Source organism: Rhipicephalus sanguineus, chromosome 8, assembly GCF_013339695.2.
Source record: "Rhipicephalus sanguineus isolate Rsan-2018 chromosome 8, BIME_Rsan_1.4, whole genome shotgun sequence".
Lineage (NCBI taxonomy): Eukaryota > Metazoa > Arthropoda > Arachnida > Ixodida > Ixodidae > Rhipicephalus > Rhipicephalus sanguineus.
Window position 1 is genome coordinate 10,422,571 of NC_051183.1, and position 23,737 is coordinate 10,446,307.

Here is a 23,737-nt window from a genome sequence, read left to right on the forward strand (position 1 = left end):
TTTTTACAGTTACTACAACAGGGGCGGAAATGACAACAGCAGTGGAGCACTCCTGGGAGCAGGTAAAATACAATTTTGGAGCAGGATGGAAGCAGCTAAATCACCATATCAGAAGAGATAAATGGGGCAGAGGAGCATGCATCATATACTAAAATCATGAACCTGACAACATTGTTCAAAAAGAAACTTGACTGATCACCGTGGGCCATTTCATTGCATAATGAACACCGGTGTACTGGGCTTAAACACACAGAAATGTCACTGCATAACACTTCCTACGCTGTATTCAAAAATTATTTGATAAAGTACTGCACTGCCCTGCACTACAAAGGTTCACATACCAATCAACGAACATCACTGAATACCCCTTGGGCAGTTCTGCAATGCCTACATAAGCTTTACAAGTGCACTGTCAATGTCTTCTAGTCGCACATCAGCAACAACAAACATACAGGGTCCATTATGAAAGTAATGCACATGATTTTATTGTGACGCTACTATACATGGCAGCACGGGCAATGTGGTGGGGAGTCTGCCGTCCCAACATAGCCGGTCGGCAGTTTACTCAAAGCAGAGTTAGCTTCCGGAAAGACGTGCCTCCGCGTGAAACTTTTTTGCTTTTTTTTTACTTTGTACCACGGTATGATGGAGCATTCGCTTGAACAGCGATACGCTATCAAGTTGTGCGGGAAACTTGGAAAGAATGCAACCAAAACATTCCAGATGCTGCAAGAGGCCTTCAAAGACGACTGCAGTTCAAGGTCACAGACCAGGAGGTGGCACAAGGTGTTCAAGGAGGGCTGGGAGGAGGCCGCCGACGAACCCCGTTCTGGACACCCAACAACGACCAGAACCGACAAAAATGTGGATCACGTGCCCGACCGTCGATTGAGCATCCAGCAAATTGCTGACACCCTACACATGTCCACATTTGCGGTACCTGGAGGTGCTCAAGAGAATGAAATGCCTATTGTAAAAATGTCAGCGCAAACAAGACTGAACACAAGAGAGGAAGGACACAGTACGAGCACTGTCTAACAACTGAAGTTTTAATGAAACAGAAAAAAGAACACGACAAAAACCGACACAAACCTGCGCAGAAAATTTAGGTGACGTCAAAGAAATGGGTGAGCTTGCGTACTTCGCAATCTAGTAGACAGACGGTTCAGATATACAATCATCACCCTCGTTTCTGATAAAGAACGCTTCAGCGAGCTCCCTGTTTGTCTGCCCTGTAGTGTGCACGTATCTCGCAGGAGTACGGCCACTAGCGTGGGTTCGGACTTAGCGAGCCAACGGGGCCACGTCTGCCGTCGCCACGCGTGAACTAGCGCGCCGCTGCACACGTGCGTTCGAGCGCAAACAAGGCGCCGAGCGTAGCGCGGCAAGTACACAGTACTGCTCTCGAAATCCGCAACACTTTATTGCCTGCGGCAACACCACAAAACGCAGTACAACGCCCGCTCCCAAAGGCGGCGGGAGAAGCAAAAACAGGCTTAACCACGCCACGGGCAAAAGTACAACACAAAGGGTGCCGCTAGCACGTCTCCGCGGGCAAAAGGGCTCACGGCGACACGCCGCTGAGGGAAACGGACCCTCGCAACTATGCTGCGTACTCTTACGATCTGCGACCACAGGGCCCGATCGCTCGAGTAAGGGCAACTCCGCTCGCGTTGGCTTCGATAGGTACGGTTTCGGCGTAGTATGACCACGCACGAATGCACCGCACCGCTCTTCAGCCTAGCGTTCGGAAAGGACAACGTAAGGTAAGCGCTCGCCGCTGGCGCAAGGCACCGTTGGCGAACTCCGTCCGAGCGAGCCCAAACAAAGGAGCCGACGGACAGGAAAGAAAATGCGTGCTTACCCTACGAGGTCCAGAGAGGGTCTGCTCCCCCGCCGCGCAAAACGTCTCGCGAGACTCTAACGTGGCGCCACCGTCAAGATCCGGCGCCGGGGTGAGGGGGTTTAACGTCACCCCCGCTCGCCCAGTGCCGTAGGACGGCGGAGGAGAGGAGCGACATGATCGGACATGAGGATGGCAGAAATAGGCGAAAAGCCTGCGCAATGGCGACAGGCAAGCCTCAATCCCCACAGCCCGAAGGCATCATATCTGCTACCCGAAGATATCATACTACCCGAAGGCATCATATCTGCCGGAACGAGCCCCTCACAATGGGTGAATGAAAGGGTATCATGAGGGCTCAAAATTCTCTTCTTTCATTCTGCATGGTGCAGTGTGGCATAAGAAAATGTAAATGGAGCAGGAATTACACCCCTGTACAAAAGTATGTTCATGATTTAGTCATTCATTTATTCATATTACCCAACAGGCCACAGCAGAGCACAGAGTATTGGGGGGGGGGGGGGGGGGGCGTACAGAAAAATGACAATAAGTAAAGCATAAGCAAAACTATAGGGTTTTCCATTAAGGGCGGATCGATGTCATCTCTGTGGTGGCCATGTTGTTTTGGTGGCGTCTGTCTAATCTGTTGTTTATTATTCAGTCAATGATGCCAAATCACCATGGCAAGTTATACAATTGAGCAGCACGTCCAAATGATGAAATTTTATTATCAAAATGATTGTTCATTCCCGCAAACGTTGCGCCGAAAAATCATGTTCAGAGAAGAGGCACATTTTTGGATCAATAGCTATGTCAACAAGCACAATACACCTTTTTCACGATGCCACGGTGCATGCGCCCTTTTCCAAGCGAAAAAGCCACGAAACGTCTCTTCATCTCGAAGGCTTTGATTCTGGCAATACCAGTTGTCCCAGCCCCTAACAAAACCCTACCAAAAGGGCAGAGGGCAGCACAGGAAAATGGAACTAGCGGATTGCCGCATATGGAACGACGCCAGCCCATGAGGTTCACCAGGCGGCAATCCATCCACAAAAACTTAGTGTTTGGTGCAAATTTTGGGCCGGTGGCACCACTGGTCCATACTTTTTTGAGAACGACATTGGTGAGGTCATCACCGTCAACGGCGAACGCTACGGAAAGATGACGATCGATTTCTTTTGACGGAAGTTCAACAATATGGACGTAGACGGCATGTTGTTCATACAGGAAGGCGCTACGTGTCACACAGCAGATGTAACGATGGACATTCTGCATGAACGATCTGAGGGTATAGAGACTCTCGCGCAGCCGACCTAAACTACCCACCAAAATCGTGCGATTTGACCCAGCTAGACTTTTTCTTGTGGGGTTTTCTGAAGTCGCAGGTCTATACCAATAAGCCGCAATTGACTGATGCCCTTAAACTCAACATAATCCAGGCCATCGCTCAAATTCAGCCGGATCTATGTGGCAGAGTGAATAATAATAATAATAATAATATCTGGGGTTTAACGTCCCAAAACCACTCCATGATTATGAGAGACGCCGTAGTGGAGGGCTCCGGAAATTTCGACCTCCTGGGGTTCTTTAACGTGCACCTAAATCTAAGTACACGGGCCTCAAACATTTTCGCCTCCATCGAAAATGCAGCCGCCGCGGCCGGGATTCGATCCCGCGACCTTCGGGTCAGCAGTCGAGCGCCATAACCACTAGACCACCGTGGCGGGGTGTGGCAGAGTGAATAATAAAATTATTATGCACCAACTGCCTTATTATGCTGTTTTTAGCATTAATATTCGTTGTGCCTCAATCATTTGCCATATTTGTATGAAATGTGCATTGTGTTCCTTGTTTTTTTATTGTTGTGCATTGCCGTTCTCCTCTGAAATGTACTATGTACCTTGAGGGTAAAATAATAATAATAATAATATCTGGGGTTTAACATCCCAAAACCACGATATGATTATGAGGGACACCGTAGTAGAGAGCTCCGGAAATTTCGACCACCTGGGGCTCTTTAACGTGCACCTAAACATAAGTACACAGGCCTCACATATTTTCGCCTCCACTGAAAATGCAGCCTCTGTGGCCAAGATTCGATCCCGCAACCTTCGGGTCAGCAGTTGAACGCCATAACCCCTAGACCATCGTGGCAGGGCTGAGGGTAAAATAAATAAATAAAGTGCTAGCCAATTAGAGTGTTGGTATGGATCCCAAGAGACAACTGACCAAGATACTGTATCTTGGATGTGGACGGCGATATCATGACATTTCTTTTTGCACATAACGTTACTTTGTGCAGAGGCTATTTTGGCTGGACACGCAGCACTGTCCCTCCGAAATGTGATCGCAAATTTTCAGTGGCAACTGGACTGTGATTACACTCGCTTGTTACAGCAAATCTGTACATGGCTATGACACCGTGGATTTTTCCTTTGTGTCAACAAAAAGGTATGTGCGATGCAAATTGGGAAAAACCCGCCACCTGCCACCGGTCCACTGAAAATGAATACAGAGGTGACAAGCACCAATTAAGATTGTGCGTGAAACGCCAAGCGGATGCGGCAAGCCAGAAAAAAATTACGCACATCGCAAAACGGAGGATGCGGTGAAAAAGACGGAAGTATACTACCATATTCTCAAATAGAAAACGTTAAGGAGCGTACGCTAAATTCAAAAGGGACTTTCTGGCAGACATTTTATTTAGATTTAGTCGCAGGGCTACGATTCAAAATTCTGTGTCACCCCTGTGTTGTGTGCTACACAGCTTCGCTGGTAATCCCCCTTCACAGGGTGAAATGGCTCACAATTTCATATTTCAAGATTGTCAACGTCGTCTTTTTTAACAATACAGCCCATTAAGGGGAGGCACTGCTATTTAATTTTTTTTCTTGATCAAGTTTGATGAAACTTGCTGCACTTATGTAGTAACTAGTTTTTAAAATATAAAAGATTTCATGTGCCTTTCGGGAAACAACAATTTTCTTAAACTGAGCAAGTTGCGAAGTAAATCAGCATATCACACTAATCTGGAATAATAACTGTGTGCAGTAGAAGAATGGTTGTTCTAAACTCATTTGAACAAAAGTTACAGCAAGTTGAACAGCCGCGACTAAGCCAATGTCAAACTGGAATTTCGCTAGCAAATGATCACCATACCGTAACTTTTGTTCAAATGTGTTTAGAACATCCTTTCTTGTTCTACTGCATACAATTCTCATAGCAGATTAGTGTGACATGCTGATTTACTTAGTAACTGTCTCAATTTAAGAAAATCTTGCTCCCCAAAAAAAAATGCACGTCAAATATTTTATATTTTAAAAACTACATACTATTATGCTAGAAAAGTGTTCGTATTGGGACAGTGAACATGGCTCCATGAACACGAGACATGCTAGCACAATGGTGATAACATATGTTGCATCTGTGACCTCTGCGTGTTTACTGACTCGTCTATGCGGCAACAGCGATACATCAGACCATGCAGATTCCAACAACTGTTGCTTATGCTTTGAACCCCTTTGTTTTGAACTTATAACTGATATTTCTTCGGTTCAGGTACATTGCAACATTATCACTTAGGGTACAGTTGTGGCGAAATTCCGGTTCCAGTTCGATACCCTGTAAGCAATTTATCCTGAATGTTCTTTTAAAGGGACCGACGACTGGCAACTACGTGCGATAAGATCCTGGAGGAAATGAAAACACCATGAATTATAGTGACAGATTCAAGTATCCTTTTCGTGAGCTGAGTAGGATTCATATTTTTAAATCGCATTTAAGGGTCATAATAAACTGGTATCTCGTGCAGCCAAGTGGAAGAGCCTTCAAGCTGAATTATGGAGTCGTTCAATTTGGTGTACAAACATATATATAGCCAGATGCTTTCAGGCGTACCATAATTAGTGCTCAAAAATTATAGAGTGTATATTATTATCTATCCTTGCTCAATTCTGCGCTGCCTACGAGATAAAAGAAGGCAGTGCCGAGAAGCAGCACTGCCTTTGCGGCGACTAGTGGAACATGCTGACCCGTGGCAGCAAACCACCCCGCACAAAACACGAACCTCTCTTGCGTGTACCTACCACTGTTTGCCTGTTTGCAGCATGTGTTGTGCGTATACGACTCCACAATTGCCACAGGTTGAAAAATTTTGATTATAAAATGTTCAAAGGCGTTTTTCCACGTTACCATTCAGACACTCTGACCGCTAAGCTTTCCGTTGCACTAAAAGAAAACAGGTACCATAAAAAATTGGTTGCCGGTACCTTTAAGCCTTGGGCGCCTCATCGAACGTGAAAATTGACTGGCGCCATCAACACAAGTGATGCAGAAAAATCATAACTTGATGATGCCGCCATATGATGTCGCAGATCACCAAAATCTCTTGACGCCACCGCTTAGTTATCTAATCAAAATTTACATAGAAAATACGGGACCATATAAAAACCCTTCCCAATTATGCTGCACTTCAAATTACCAGAGTTCAAATAATTGAGGTGTTACTATACATATAAACAGACACATGCACAGACACATGCACGTACATGTGGGGCAGACCCCCCCTCCGCTGAAATAGAAGAGCTTTGGCTGCACCTCTGAAGTCCATCCAAGCACAAGATGGTTCGATGCCATACTGGAGGCCACCACAGGGAAAATGTATAGGTGAGCACAATTTGCATTAAATAGCGTTCATAAGCTTGTGCCATCACTAGCAATTCGACAGTACCGACACAAAAAAAAATTTTACATCATTTTTTTTCCTGGTGCTTGGCTGGAAAACCTCATTTGCTTGAGCGTGCGACTGTTCATCATTTGGGGACGTTTTTACCACTCCCAGTCGCAGTTTCAGTAGCACAGCTAATTGGGCTAGTTGGTACTTGTTCATTTTGACAGGATAAGGTGCGCACACAAAACACGGACACTAGTAGAAAAAATGCAAACACAGGCGCTGACTCGCAACTGCGATTTATTGAAAAGGGAAGCTTACATGTAAAAGTCACATCTGTCACATGATCTGACTACTCTCACCCAGGGCAGAGTGAAAATCGGAGTTGCGAGTCTGCTCTTGTGTTGTTTGCGTCTTTCTGCTAGTGTCCGTGTTTGTGTGCGCACCTTATCCTGTCGCAGTTTCAGTTTCAGGGAGCAACGAGGGAGGCGAGACCCAGCGCGGTTTGTTTGCATGCAAACACAACTGGCCACGTGAGCACACAAAGCAGTCCCGTACTCGCCACGTGGCATCACGTGCATGTGAGCACCGCATTGACAACTGTGGCAGAGAGCCCATGCAAACTGCATGGCAGCCAACACAACCTCGTGACCCTCCCTAGCTGGTTGTTGGATGTTTACACTCAAAACCAAGTTGATGTCGCAAGATGCTTCATGTCGCACGCTGCTGCGGAGCACACACTTCAAAAAAGATTTTAAATGTGTTCTAGCCTAGTAATGCAGTTGATATTTTGCAGATGACTGGTGTGTGTCCATGTAATTAACCGTATTTACTTGTGTAATGAACCCGCTCGCATAATGAACCCACCCCTCACTCTGGTCCTCGAAAAAAAATATGTTTTATTGTATGCACCTGTTCATTTTATTTCGGTGTGATGGCCACTGACGATCGAAACAATGTTAAATCACATCATCAGTAGCAGCAGCAGCAGCCTGTCTATGCCCACTGCAGGGCAAAGAAAGGCCTCTCTCATGTTCCACCAATCAACCCGGTCCTGTGCTTTCTGCTGCCACGTTATACCTACAAACTTCTTAATCTCATCTACCCACCTAATTTTCTGTCTCCCCCTCACGCGTTTGCCATCTCTTGGAATCCAGTCAGTTGCTTAATGACCACCGGTTATCCTGCCGACGTGCTACGTGCCCGGCCCATATCCATTTCTGAATAAAGAAGGGCGTACGGCAGGGAGACACGATCTCTCCAATGCTATCCACCGCATGTTTACAGGAGGTTTTCAGGGCCCTAGATTGGGAAGAATTAGGGATAAGAGTTAATGGAGAGTATCTCAGTAACCTGCGATTCGCTGATGACATTGCATTGATGAGTAACGCGGGAGACGAATTCCAGCTCATGATTACTGAACTGGATACAAAAAGTAGAAGAGTAGGTCTGAAAATTAATATGCATAAAACTAAAGTAATGTGGAACAATCTTGGCCGACAACAGCGCTTTGTGATAGGTGGCGAGAGACTGGAAGTTGTAAAGGAGTGCGTCTACTTAGGACAGGTAGTAACCGCGGAGCCGAACCATGAGAGTGAAATAACTAGAAGAATAAGGATGGGATGGAGCTCATTCGGCAAGCATTATCAAATCATGAATGGTAGTCTACCACTATCCCTCAAGAGGAAGGTATATAACAGCTGCATCTTACCGGTACTTACCTACGGAGCAGAAACCTGGAGACTTACAAAGAGGGTTCAACTTAATTTGAGGACGACGCAGCGAGCGATGGAAAGGAAAATGACAGGTGCAACCTTAAGGGACAGGAAGAGAGCAGAGTGGGTCAGGGAACAAACGGGGGTTAAGGATATCATAGTTAAATCACACCACTACATCTCAAAACACCGATGTAATAAAAGTCCAAACATGGTTTAACAACCATGCTAAATAGTTGCCAGCAGCGCGAGCGCGAACAACACGGGTTGAAACTTAAAAGTAGCGCCTCTTTGCGGTGGAACGTGTGGAGGTGCTATCACCCCCTGTAAAGGCGACTGCCGTAACTTGGGTGCGGACGCTGTGTTTGCAACGCACGTGCTTGACGCGTAAACAGAGACGATCAGCCAAGGTCAGGGATGCGCTGGCTGTAACTCGAGTTCACTGGCCGCCTACTCGATGTGAATGTGGACTTCGAGCACGCTCGCTCGGCGCTGTTGCTATATACAGTGAAACCTCGGTGATATGAAATTCACGGGACCACCAAAAATATTTGTATCACCCGAAATTCCTATCACTAGAAAACATGGAAAATTAGCATGCGACAAAAGAAAGCTGGCGTACATTTTCATTTATTGTTTGTCAGGGCTGCGGCAGCGTCAGAAAGAATCCTGAATGATTGTCAGCTAAGTTTTTAGATGCCAGCAATCATACCAGCACTCGTAAATATACGGCCCGTACGCACACATTTAATTAATGAACCAGGTGCGTTGTGACCCGCGACACTTGGGGGCTGTGACGCGTCTCTGAAGGTAAGAAAATAAGAAAAGACCGTAAGGAAAGCGTTTTTCTTACACCGTGATTCTGACGATTTAGCGGTGCAGTGCGCATGCCCACGCTTGCGTTTCCGCGCTCGCGCGTGCTTGGCGAGTCTTCCGCGACAGCGCGGCCAGCACCTCTTCGTACATGTGTGGCAGCGAACGTTCGTATCAAACGTCGCTGGGTGAAAATCAGTTCGCAACATCCGTACTCCACTACATTGCAGGCCAATGGGCCTCGGGACCAACGAAAAATTCGTATCACCTCGAAATTCACATGAGCCGTGATCGTATCACCGAGGTTTCACTGTAGATGCACGCGCGTCTCGTGGATACGCCGCAGCGGCCGTCGAACAAGCAGTGGCGTTGTGCTCGCATGCGTTGGGATCAGCGCGGTGGCGCCGGCAGCGCCGCCGAGGAGAAGTTAGGCTGGCGCATAGAAACCGCAAAGAGTCTTTTTGGGGTGTGGCGGCGTGCGTGTATGGACGTCTGCCGCGGTGGGTCCGGGGGGTCGATAGAGCGGCTCGCTTCCCTCAGGCCCTCGTGGTGAGTCGTGCATCAGCGGCACCGCCTTCGTGGTGTGTATTGTATTGTATTGTATGTCTTATGTTGTCTTCAGTGTGTGTTATGTTTTCCCAGTATTCATTGTCAGCGTATAAGTTTTAGCGTGTTAGTAGTTGTGTAGGATTCAGCTGGCAAGCTTGCCGTATGTAAAGAAGTGTTTAATAAACGTCCACGTTTGTTGCACGACCGCGTGAACTGTCTCCGTGTGTTCCGACAGCGGCGCGTTGTCGCTCAAACCCCACAAGCGCCATCTGCCAAATGCACAAGAAACCTCCTTGCTTATAGCCCCACGCAAGCACGGTGGCATGCAAAGCACAACAGCGCTGAAGGGGCTGTTGAGCACCTGCAAAAGCCCGCAATGAGCATGCGCCGTCATCTGTCGCTGCTTCTTTATTGTCGGGCTTCTCGTGGTGAACTTCGTTGGACACCTGCTGCGTAGGGTACGATGGGCCGGTAAGCTAGCTACACGGCCGGTTTTAAACTCAAAGTGGTCGAACATGCACTGGAGCATGGGAACCGTGCGGACACCTCAGCGTCTATCCGGTGCACATACGTCCCTGGAGAAAACAAGAGGGAGGGCGTCGGGCTACAAAACAGCATCGTCGTGCATTTCGCGAACCAAAGCAAGGAAAGTTTCCTCTTGTGGAGAGCGAAGTTCTTGAATATGTTAGGAGGCTCCGTAGAGAGAAATGTGCAGTGTCCCATGAATTGATTCAAACCCACGCGTGGGCCACAATCAGATATCAAGGCATTCCTGCCACTGACTTCAAAGCCAGCAGCAGCTGGACAGCGAGTTAACACCGTCAGGCAAAATTTCAGCTCTTATAACTTTCACAATTTTTCTTTCCCGCGTAATGAACCCTCCCACCAAACTGGCATCAACTTTCTGGAAAGAGGATCAGTTCATTACGCAAGTAAATACGGTCTCTCACAAGTCATCTCACTTTCAAAATTTTGAGTCTGTACTCTAACTCTTTGTGGGGCAGGGTGACTCATATGTCCCACTTTTTTCTTCGCCATGTTCCAATTTCTTAGATCAAAGCCACTGAATCAATTGCTTTCAGACTTTCAGTGCGACCGCGTGGATGTTCTAGAAAGCAGTTTTGGTTGTTGCTTTCATGGTATTCGCAAGGTGCCAGCATATAGCCGCGTTCCAAACAAACCATTCCGCTTGCACGTGCCGTATCCTTTTTTCGTCAGATTTTGGCGCGCTCTCCATTCGATCCAGCATGAGCGGTATGCTTGAGAAGTAGGGGTGTGCAAATAACCGAATATTCGAATACGAATCGAATAGGAGCCCTGCGAATAGTTCGATTCGCTACTATTCTACTATTCGATCTTTACTATCTACTACTATTCGATTTTTCGAATACCGAAAATCTAAATTCGAATTCGATTTTTACTATCTATTATTCGATTTTTTGATACCGAAACTTGGTAAAACAGTGGGACGACCCGCATTTTATGACGAATTGGCTTGGTCCCGGTAAACCCCCATAAAAATAATGTATTAAAAGCTTCGGTTATACGACGAAATTGTACGCTGACCCCACATCATACGACAACTCTTCGACACCAAACCATCTTTTGCAACCACGCCCCTAGCTTGAAAGAGAGAGTGAGACAGGTAGAGAACGCCTTCGTAGAATGGAGAATTTATTCTCTTAGCAGTTCATGTTCGTCTGTGATCCAGTTTGCCTGGATAACAGACGAACATAGTTCCAAGATCGCTTCTAGATATGCCTTGATCGCGGGAGTATCCCATCGCCGTTACCTAGGAGGCAAGCTCGATCTATATAGAGAAGCTGCAGATAGTCGACAAGCTCATCTTCGAGATGCAGGTATTTTCACGCTTTCAGCCTGTGGAAACTTGTCCTGGTCAACATGCAACTGAAGGTCTCCTCCCTTTGTTTGCGGCACCCGCAGTCACAGATCTCGAGCAGGCAAAAATGGCGCAACGCAACTATCGTGAGCATGCAAAAACAATTTGCCCTTGACGTGAGCATTTATAGCCACCAATTGCACTTCACAAGGGAACACAGGGGAACAAATACGACGTGCACAGCTCAGTCGTGCACGGAATCATCCTACGCAAACTTGCTCCGTCGCCATTGTATGATGGTGATGACACTCTGACTCTTCTGATGAGAGGCTGTTGCCAACACAGTTTCGGTTTCGTTTTTAAGCACAGCCAATTATCAAACTCGTTTTGTAAAGATGTGCGTTAGATTCGACTTTTTTTTTTTTTTTAAGTTGAGAATAATGATTCACTCACACCTCCTACAATTAAATGGTTAGGTGTCATTTTCAAAAATAATGTAATCTACCTTTCCTGGTGAAGTGCAGGGTCATTTCGCGAGCTTATTCAGTCAGTCTGTACCTGTTTTTTTTTTTGGGGGGGGGGGGGGGGGGCGGGGGGGGGGGGGGGGGGAGGGGCAAGACTTAGCATCACTGCCCATATCCTTAGTTTTTCAATTGCACGATGGTTTTGCATGGTCCCCTCCAAGTCGTAAAATCTGGGTTGCGCTTACCTACCTGACGGGAGCGTCTCATAACTACGCACTAAACTGTAGCACGTATTAACGTTAACCATCGAGAATGAGTTTGCATCTGATGCGCACCGCTGATACTACCAACAAAGAAACAAATGCAGTGCCCTAGAAATTTTTGCACGAAAAGAAGTCCTCTCTCGCACGAACATCCAACAGCACACAGTTGCGATGCCAAGGAGCATTTCTAAACTATTACTGGGTCCAGTATCCACAACTTCTCACTAGCCAGTAGGCATAGGATGAGCTGGTCAGCATATACCGTATTTATTCGAAAATAGGTCGGGCACGAATATAGGTCGACCCCTACTTATAGCGCTCTACGAGAAATAAAAAAAAAATATTCGAAAATAGGTCGACCCATGCTTTTTTTTTTTTTAGAAACAGGAAAATTGAAACATAGCACACCTTTATTTACAATTAACTTAGAGCCCTAGTCGCTGCCGGGAGTGTCATGTTCGTCAGATGTGCAAGGTAAGTTGTCGGATTCTTCGCAGGCATCCTCGGCATCCGAAATGACGTCGACTTCGCTGCCATCGATTGCGTTGGAAATGCAGCACTTTTTAAAGCCAGTCACGATAATTTCCGCTGGCAAGTCTTTCCGCGCGTCCTTCACCCACGTCGCAACTTCATTGAGGGAAGCCCTTCTCGCGGCGTCCCGTCGGTGTCATTGCAGCATCCTCCTTCAAGCCACTCTTTGTAACTCTTCGCCACCCGGTCCTTAATGTAGCCGGGACGTCATACCTAGCGGTATGACGACCAGGTCTGTTGGCCTTCTGCAGGGCCTCCTTGACGCCTGGAGCCTCAGTTCTTTTTCAAGAGCGTCATGCCTGCCAGTTGCTGGGCCGCGAAAAGCACGACGCTATCCATTGCACGCGAACAGTCGGTCCCGCTGCTTCCGCCAACCCCTAATCAACTTTTACGTCGAACTCACGCTGAGCGGCACAATTGCTGGAATTCTCGGCAAAAAGTATCACTTGACGCTTGAAGTCAGCTGTGTAGCTCTACCGACGTGACACCGTCCAACCGCGCATTTGCAAATGCGAACCGTCACGTCAGATCAAACAACAAACAAAGAGTGAGGCCTTAGGCCAGTGCCAGTGCGGCTGCGCGTCGGCAGGCAGCACGGCTAGGGGGCTAGGGACTTCACGGCCTACCTAGGGAAATCACGGGTTCCAGCGCAAACATGGCGGAGCGGCTGCATTTCGCGGGGGCTTTGAAAAGGCGGTGTGCAGCTATTGCACAAATAACTTTTTTTTCTTAGTTACTTAGTCGGAAAAGGCGAACGGGTACGGTTTTTATACCAGATTTTATGGTATATAATGTGCGTATGTAGCAGGAACTGCTTGAAGAACAGCAGGCGCGGCAGTTGAACGCCATAGGTGCGGTGCTTTTGGTCGCTTTGATCGCGAATATAGGTCGAGATTCTTTGGTCACGAATATAGGTCGATAGCTGATTATGGGCAACATTTTTGGGAAAAAAAGGTCGACCTATATTCGAATAAATACGGTACATTAGGCTCTATGAGACTCGATCGGGCATCCGTCGCAGCTACGTTTTAACCACTAGTGCGTTTAAAGCGGATGGCTGTTACGTGGTGCTATATAATCGCCGCTCGACAATTCGATCCCTCCCACAGCTTCGTGGCACCGCGGCTCAAGGATATTCAAGGAAAGCTAATATTTCTACTCCATTTTTACAATCACATGCTAGTTCGGCAACTTAAAATAGAACATATATAATAGTACAAAAATTTACACCACTGTGCCTCTCCCTTCCCCCATTTTGCAAGTAAAGCAAACAAATCAAGACCGATGCTCGCCACCGCATCCCACAAATAAAATTATATTGTACAGTCAACGACCGATAATGCAGACTCCACGGGGAACGTAAATCAGTCCGAATTATCGAATGTCCGAAAAAAACGAATGCGTCAGAAAAGAAATACTTTTATTGACACTTCAGGGTCCCAGTGGCCGAAAAATGTTGTCAATGCATTGCTGCCCGCACTTCCGCTTACGTGCAACCAAGTCCGCCTGTATCTCCGCCAGTGTGATGTGATCGCTGTACGATGACGAGCTGGTTTCGTTCGTGATGGCAACGCGTCTGTGCGGCGCACTTAGCGGTTGCACAAAGAGGCAGCATGAAGGGCGGCGCGGCGCGTTAGGGTTCTCGCCTATTAAATGCGTGCACTACGCATGCAACTGCACCACCGACTGCATTATCCAACTGCATTATCGAGCAGTTGACTGAAGATACTTATCGTAAGGCTTGTCAGCGATTGAGCCATACTGGCGCGTTTGCCACCTGCCGCCATCACGCCTCCGTGCATTTCCACTGCTTATCCGTAAAGACATCGCCGCACGGTGCCGTGATAGCGGCCCCTTTGAATTTCCGGTCCGCTTCACCCCATAACACTTCGGCATCGCGACAAAGCTGACTTTTGGACTCTGCTACTGTCGCAAACAGGTCGACTCACGAAAGCGCTGGTTCGAACCTACGAGATGATAGATGCGGCAGAGGTGGGGGCTTCAATTATTGCCTTTCGGACCTGCAATTTGGGCAGAAAGTCTGAAAAATCGGACACCGAAGAGTTTTAGCGTCCGAAATTTCCGACAATCTTGACCATTGACGTCTACGGGGCTGGTGACGGTGCCACGAAAGCGTCCGAATTTTCGAGCATGTCCGGAAAATCGAGCATCCGAAAAATCGGCAGTTGACTGTATCTGCTGCGTTTCGTTGTCATCGGCGCGGCCTTCGGCGCTGGCTGTGAGGGCACCGTTGGCACCATTTAACTCAGCTCTTTTGAGACAGCAGAGCGTAAAATAAGCAAGTCTCAAGATAAAAATGAATGCGCGCAAAACGCTTTACCGCAGACGCATTCGACAGAATGGAGGTGATAGCAGCGCACTGAACGCAGCACGGGAATACAGGAACCGGAATGTAGGATGTTCGCGATATCGATACGATTTCCCACAGTTGACCAGTGCCTCCAAGATCGGCATTTCCAATCACAAATCTCTGAGGCATAAAGTAGCGATTGAAATAAAGCCTCATAAATCACCAACTAGCTTTCGTTTTTATCTCTGAGGTCATACTTTGTATGGTACGGGTGCCGGAAGAGATAATGGCTGGCGATTCGGCGTGCGCGACAGTCTCGGACAGGGTCCGGATTATCGAACGTAGATCTCGCAGATGTCCGAAATATCGGTCATCTTTACTCATTACTTCTATGGAATCATCCGCGGTGCCGCACGACTGTCCGAATTACCGAGCATGTCCGAATTATCGGTGTCTGATTTATCGGTCAGCGATTGTATTAAAACTCATAAAAGTCAAGGTCTGTGAAAATAAAATTTTCAATATTCAATATTCAGCATTTTTTTCTTGATTCGATTCAGTATTCGATTCGAAAGCTACTATTCAGTATTCGCACACCCCTATTGAAAAGTTTGTTTCATACTCATGAGTTCCTAAATGTGCTATTATAGTGGTTTTATTCATTCCTACCCATACAATTTCCTCAAAAATATGGCCAATGCAAAAGTTGACAACCTTTCAGTGATATACACTCAAACCCGCTTATAACGAACTCGAAAGTGTCGCGAAAAGTGGTCGTTATATCAGTAGTTCGTTGTATATGGACTCGCCCTTAAAAACGTGCACTTAGTGGCCAAGCCGTTCTTTTTTCTTTGTGCACTTTCATTAAAGTGCTAACGACCCCTTCGGTGACAAGCTAAACCTTTGCGCGTCGTGAAGCGACGCCCGCTGCGTGCTCACGAGTGAATTAACAGCCTTTGCAATGAGCTGACACCGTTTCACAGAAGCGCGGTACCGCGACGTGGAGCCGATCATCCCTGGCTAGTTGTGTGCAGCGCGTCGCCTACTCGGGTCGCGGAGTCACTGCCGGGCCGCTTGCTGTATGCCGTATGCGCGCATTTGTACGTTCTTCGTGCTTGCTTCACTCCGGACCGTACACGGATGCAGCGACTAGCTTCTTCGTTCAACGCGGCGAAAACAAACATTTTCCAAGCAACGCGCACTTTACGTCTCCGCGATGCTCTCGCGGCCCTGCACGACGATGCGCGGCGCACTTAGTTGTCACCTAGACAAACACGCAGTATACGCTCGCTGTCAGTGCATTGACGTTTCTCGGTGCCCGCGTCGCTCAACAACAGCGAGCTACTTTCGTTTCTACCAAGCGACGCGCACTTTAAAGCGGTCTCGCACAACGCGGCGGTGGCGGCGGCAGTGGCGGCGAACTTGCGAATGGCATGGCTGCGCTCGTACCGCCGACATAGTGTATGGCGTACGCCACCCGCGCAGCCGAGCAGATATCTACAGATGACTGTGAGAAGGTTGTCGGCTATAAGTCATGATGGCACGTTCATCGACGGCCGCCAACTCGCCTTCGCTCTTTTCTGATGCTTATCAGCGAAGGCATCGCCACAATCACGCAGAAGTCGTAATCACCGATCGACCGGTCTCTGCCGTTACCAAAAAGACGGATGACTTTTCGCGGTGGCGTCGACGAGTTTAGGGACGCAGTGAACCTTTTTCGATGGAAAGTTATCACGGTTATCAGTTCTTGCAGTTATGCCTTCTTGCGTTCCAAGGCATTGTTTGGTTCATCACAGGCGATCGTAGCTGCAGAGAACGGCGTCAGGAAAGGTTACCATGCGAAAGCTGACCGCAAGGCTTCATGCTGCCTACTATTTTTTTTCCCCTCACTGCCATTCTCCCACTGAAGAAACGCCTGGAAAGTGAGCGACCTCACTCGCAGCGTCTGAAATCTGCGTGCAGTGCTCGCCAATCTGGGTATCTTAGTCGCAAGTAAACTGGAGCAAAGCACGCGCGAGCGCACGGCCCTGTCACGCTTTAGAAGGCACGTTTTAACTTTTTTTCACTTCGTATACGCCATATTTTTACCGCAACCGTGTCCGAAGTGTTCGTTGTAAAAGTAGGAGGCTTTAAAAAATGTTCGCTGTATCTGGACGCAGCTTCAATGGTTAGCATAGGAAAATCGTAAGTGCACCCAAATATGGTCGTTATAACCGATAGATCGTTATATGTGCGATCGTTATAAATGGGTTCGACTGTATTTCCGGAAGCGTTGCCAGTCTAACATCGTGTGCAGCTGATTGCAGTATCCAACTTTCATTCTGCTTCATGCAGGGAAATCTCTTCCAGTGGATGAAGCAGTTGAGCTTCCACCACGGATAAGAATTAGGCTGTTGCAGGCATGCCCAGTACCCACATCTGCTGCTCGAGTGCCATTAGCAAGTGGATGTACAATAGATATTTAGTTGAGCTTTTTTCGTGATAGAGACTAGGTGTTTGTAGGCACAGTCCTTCGTGGTTTGTAGGGCAGCAGCAAGTTCCCATAAAAAAATAAAAGTACTTTTTTTTTTTCTGGAACAACTTTCAGTGCGGTCTGTGGGACATGCATGTCCCACTTTTTCAGATATACTCATAGCGCAGTGGGACACTTTTTTCTCGAAAACCATTAACAATAGAGTGCTCAAATTTTGTACATATTATAAGAAGCTGATAGAAATGACAATGCCGCCCTCAATAGGTGGCGTGCGTTGTTCATAACATTATGCCCCATAAAGGGTTAAAGGGACACTAATAAGTACGGGTGCGCAAATAGTGAAATTTAGAACAAAATCAAGCATGAATCGCATAATGATCATACTGAATAGAATACCAATACGTATCGAATACTGTTTTGAATAGCTTTCCAATAGTAAGGCAACCATTTTCAAGACAGGTGTAGAATTCTACAACTTTTTAATATCAAACAAATATTCACAAACATTAACAAAGTAGCAAAGTGCATTTAACTAACAAAAGGTGCCACAATTATGTAAACTGAGGCAAGTTCATATACAGTAGCGACTAGAGCCTTCAAGGTATTTTTTAACTTTAGGGTGAACACAGCAGTTATTTCAGTATTCAAGGTGGTATGAGCTGCGTCACCATTTTTTAAATAGTAACACTAAGACCTAAAAGTTAAATAACATTTCAAGAAGGAACGCCTCGAATCTCACGACAGTGATAGCAGACTGAGGACACACTCGCTTCGACAACACTGGAGTTTAATTTGAAGCAAAAATTCCTTCATGCGGTGACGCTTCAATAGTCCCGTAAAAGCTGGACCTGTATGCATCTTGCTAATGCACTAATTAAAACAACAAAAATGATCTTTTGCTCTTCCAACGTGTTGTTCCTTTGGGCTTTTCTCGTCAGTGCCGATTATTTGAAAATTATTCGAAAAATATTTGGTGGTTCAAATATGCACCATTCGATTTGAGTACCAAATCAAATAGAACGCTATACGACTCGTTATTTGAAACTTTTGAATATTCGCACAGCCCTACTAGTAAGAAAAACCATTATTCTCGTATTAGTACATTACAATCTTACAATACCGGAAACACCACTCTTACCGGGAGAGAACGCTTGGCAAGTGGGGAAACACTCAAAAAGAAAATGCGGTGCCACCTTGAAATTCCCACACCAATCGCCATGACGTCGTAGATTTTGACAGCGTCCACAAGGGTCTAGGTAGTTCCTAATCGGCTAAAATGAGTACACTCTCCTCTGAAGGGGCCATTTACTTAACACACCAAGTGTCAGGAAATTTCATAGAGCCAATGTCGCCAAAATACAAAAAAATACACTTTAAAATCCGTGATGTCACACGGGGCGATTTCGGTGTGAAATTTAAGAAACAAAGCTTTGACCGTGATTTTCTTTTCCATTAATAAACTTACGATGGTGAAATTAACAATATAAGAGTTCTCAGAGTACAATTTATCAATCTGAACCAATTCGCCGACTCATTTTAGTGTCCCATTATGAACAGCACAACATGAAATGCCCACCTGTGGACTTCATCTGGCGCATCTCCTGGCGGCGATCGAGAAGCTGTTGACGCCACTGCTTCCACTGACTCTCGTAACGGGCAAATGCCTCCTTGTCCGGGTGCTCCCGGTTCTGTGTCAGCCAGTTCTCGAAGCTCTTCTCCCACTCCTTGAACTGCCGCTCAAACTCCGCATCCTCCGCGTCCACGGAAGGGGCGGCAGTGACGGGCGCTGCCGCCGCCGGTGCCGCTGCAGCCTGCGCCGGTGCTGCAGCAGGCGGTGCTGCCGCTGGTGCCGCTGCTACTGGTGCCGCCGGTGCCACTGGTGCAGCCTGATTTCCACACAAAGCATCATGGGAAAATGTGACAAGTTGCACATCTGTAACTGCAGACCTGTGAATCTCACAATTTGTAAACAAGAAAGGCAAAAATTGACAACCACCCATTAGCTACAAGGAAATCTATATGCGATGAAAAAGCCTTGTAACACGGGGTGTCACTACAGCCAATTTTTCTACAAGCGGACTTGTCTTCTTCAAGAGTGCAACGGTTGCAGCTTTGATGAAGACAAGTCCGCTTGTCGGAATGTTGGCTCCTGCAACACACCGTGTTCCAAGGATTTTTGATCGCTTCAAGATTCTATGTCCCCTTGAACTTTTTCCTTATAAGAAAATCCACATAGATTTCTCAGAAAGGAAAGCGTTTTAGCTAAAAAATTCATCCTCAGGGAAGCCTTGGTAGAACGACCGCCCCGAAGTGGCATTGGTCCCGGGTTCTATCCCTGCACCAGGACAAATTTTTCTTCAATAGGCTTTTCTTTCCAAGTTGTAGGTTTCCCCCTTCATAAGGCTTCCGCCACTTTGAGGGATTCCATAGAACCAATTTGCAATTTGTAGACGTCGTGCAGACAGAACAAGGACGGTGCGGAAAGAGTGTTACTGGCATCCTTGAAGGTATTAGTGTCGGACAGCAAAAGAAAATTACTAAATATATTATCGCACTTTTTAACAATAAATAAGATTCTATTGTACCTTTTGTTTTTTGTTCTGTACAAATGTGTCCCAGCTCGTGCAATATGAGTCGAGACGTTCAAGCCACGGCCAGAGCAGTGCTCTTGCCATGGCTCAAATGCGGTTCTAAGGTACTTAGAAGAGTTTTACCATTCCAGCAATCCAAATACAGATAGCATAAAGGTGATATGACGTCATACGTGATGATTCTCTCAGGTTGTACGACTCTCATTCAGGTGACGACGACCGCAAGTTGCGGCCACTACTGCACTCTTTAGGATATGGAAACACGCGGTACACAAAAGCGTGGGACTCGGGACTGGTTTTGAACAGCTGGTGTTCATTAAGGTGCACCTAAATCTAACAACAAGGGCGTTTTCGCGTTTCACCCACATTGATATGTAGCGACCATGGCTAGGAAACAAACCCGCAGGCTCGAACGTAGCAGCGGGACACCGCAACGTCCTACCCTACCACAACGGGTAGTAGCACCATGCAAGGAGAGAAATTAAGGTTCACAAGAACTAGGTAACAACGCAGAGATGGGACAAACAAAACGAAACACAAAGTGCTGTTTTGGTCTGTTTCTCCTGCCCTTGTGCTGTTACCCGGTTCTTTGTGTACTGGCCATAAAACTAAGGTCACTTAGTGCAAAACAAGGAAAAAGGAGGAAAAAAAATTAACTAAGTCGTGCAATGCTGAGTCACAGCAGAGCTAGAGGGCACCTAGCTGGTTCTGGCTCAGCTAGGCTTTTGCCCTATCACCTCTCTTTCCCACCCCTTCCTATACTGCTTGCTCTCTTTTTATTTAGTTTTTTTATGTCGGAGTCTTTCTATCTATGTCTAGTTCTGTCTTTCTATGTTCTCTCTCTTTCTATCTCTGCAGTCGTTTTCTCATCTTTTTCTGTTCCTTCCCTTTCTTTCTCTTTCCCTCCTCCTCGCCCTCACTTCCCTTTCCCACCCCTTTGCAATACTATACTATACAAGTTTATGCTATGCTCTGCTAGCGTGCCTGGACAGCCGAGTGGTCGTGGAAACGCGGGTTCGAACCTCGCCTCACCAAGAAATTTTTTTAGCTAAGAATTTCTCTATTTCTCTTTCTTTCTCTCCCTCTGTACTCGTTCTCTTGCCCATAAGGGTTATTGCATCCCGTGCCGGAAAATTTGGCGCATGTGTTCTGGGAGCAAAGCAGAAGACTAAGAAGACAATAAAGAAGAGGATGAAGGGAGCGCATGCCGCTTCATGATGATGACAATTTTCTATCTAATCTCGAGCACAACAGCTCTGCTGTAAAAAGCAAAGTGAGCGCTAACTTTTAACTGTTTTATTGCAACAAGGTACAGTGAAACCTCGGTAATACGATCACAGCTCATACGAATTTCGGGGTGACATGAATTTTTCGTTGGTCCCGGCCAAGGCCCATTGGCCCGCAATGTAATGGAGTACGGTTGCTGCGAACCGATTTTCACCCAGCGACATTTGATACGAACGTACGCTACCGCCCAGGTACGAGGAGGTGCTGTCCGCGCTGTCGCGGAGGACGCGCCAAGCACGTGCAAGCGCGGTAACGCAAGCGTGGGCATGCGCGCCGCACCGCCAAATCGTCAGAATCACGGTGTGAGAAAAACGCTTTTCTTACGGTCAGAATAAACCTTCAGAGACGCGTCACGGCCTCCGACATTGTGCGCGCGAATCTTTGAGGCTCTTATGTGCCTCCGCGTGCCTTCGCGTTTAGATTACAGAGGACATTAGCGCCATGCTTTTTTTTAAAGTACGTCGACGCGGGTTGCTGTCGTCGTACTGTGTTTACACATGCCTGCCTCGTGCATCAGACATCCCATGAAAGTCAACATGAACGTCAACATGCGTGACCGTTTTCGTCGCACTTGTGCGGGCACGGCCGTAAATCTACCAAAAAAACATCCCCAACACCTCCGCAATAACAAATCATAACACAGGACCGTGGTTCTGTAATTTTGTGGCCTTGACACATCGCGTCAAAGCGCTTCTTTCGTTACTTTCGCTGCAGTACTCCAGTGTCATGCAAAAAAGCGTACTAAATTTGGAAGGGGCTACTGCTATCGCGGGTCACAACGCACCCGGTTCCTTAATTAAATACGTGCGTACGGGCCGTATATTTACGATTGCTGGTATGATTGCCGACCACTAAAAGCTTAACTGACAATCATTCCGGGTTCTTCCTGACGTTGCTGCGGCGCTAAAAAGCAATAAATGAAAATGTACGCCAGGTTTCTTTTGTCGCATGCTAATTTTCCATGCTTTCTGGTGATACGAATTTCGGATGATACGAATATTTTTGGTGGTCCTGTCAGATTCGTATCACCGAGGTTTCACTGTACATAGCCTATATAACAACTTTTTTTCCTGCAAAAAGTACCAACCACCATACCATCACTCATGCGAGATGGTATCAACCGACCATACCATCACGTGATGCATGATCATGCATGGTACCATGCATGATGATGGTGCATGATGATGAGTCATGGTGCCATCATGCATCATGTTATGGCATCATCACCTGATGTGTTACGGTATGTTGTTTCATACTTTGTGCAGCAAAATGTTAATAGAGCCCATTTACTTTGCCGCATTAAAACAGCCGAAAGTTAGCTCTCACTCTGCTCCTTTCCTCTCCTTTTTTTTTATGTGGTAAGTGATCATAGTATCAAGGTCAGTACACAGAATGATATGACTAGCCCAACAGCAAGTACTTTTGGGTGACCCAGTTCTTGTAGTATGCACCAACCAGCCCAAGTCAACACCTTATTGTAGGTAAACAAGTTGCTCCAATTTTCCACGATGTAAATTGATGTTCGAACATTGTGGGGAGAGAGGATAATACGAACAATTCAGCACTAAAAAAAAACAAACAGAACTATTCCTACAGTGACCTTGTTTGCAGCGGCGGCCTGCTGGGAATTGACTGCAGCCGCCTCGTAGGCGGACGTCCATCCAGCCCACTGCTGAGACCAGGCCAGCCAGGCCTGCTGCTGTGCTTGCTGCCAGGCCTGAGCCTGGGTCTTCAACTGCTGCATGCGCTCCGCATCCTGCAACAACGACAGTGCAGTCAGCAAAGCCAACAGAGACAGCACATCTTGCCTGCATACCCCCCTCGAGTTAATTCATGCACGCACAACCGACCACAGCAACAACACGTTCATCACAAAGCTCAAAATACTCAAGCAAAATACACGAATTCCTATGCAGAAAACATTACGCTAAAAGTAAGAGAATGTAACATGAATCGATACGAACTCATGCATCTTGTGCTCTCTCACTTTGTCTCGTCTTTAGAGTTAAATTTTTGGTGGGGGTCAATACCAACTACAGTCGGATACAAACAAGGAGGCAGAAAGCGGCCACGCCAACATGACCAAAGCACGACTGCCGGCTACTTCCGTGACCAAAGAAATAGTCCCGCTCGTGCTCTCCGAAGGCGGAGTCACCGGCCGTCCACCTTATGATGTCAGTCTAGAGTGCCTGCCCACAGGTGCAGGCTTGTTGTGTCCATCTGTGCTCGAGGACGACGTGCTGCTGCCTTCTAGTTTTACGCGACTATAGCAGGAATGTCAAGCCTTGGTTGAACTGCACACGTTTTGACCGCCTGCCCTCCCAGCTAATGAGCAAACACACCTGATAAGAGGCTGAAGTTTGTAGAAACATACTATTATGACGAGAA

The 23,737-nt window shown here is 47.0% G+C and overlaps 1 protein-coding gene across 4 annotated transcripts in view; it reads right to left on the minus strand.

Moving 5' to 3' along the window:
• The window catches only part of LOC119401326 (collagen alpha-1(I) chain), a 76,463-nt gene that overhangs the window by 47,706 nt on the left and 5,020 nt on the right, over positions 1-23,737 (minus strand). For all 4 annotated transcript variants that reach the window (XM_049418746.1, XM_037668030.2, XM_037668028.2 and 1 more), the window contains exons 2-3: positions 22,950-23,105; positions 19,048-19,357 (exon numbers count right to left, since the gene is read on the minus strand). In XM_049418746.1, coding sequence (XP_049274703.1) covers positions 19,048-19,357; positions 22,950-23,105 — 466 coding nt within the window. The remainder of the gene's footprint in view (positions 1-19,047; positions 19,358-22,949; positions 23,106-23,737) is intronic.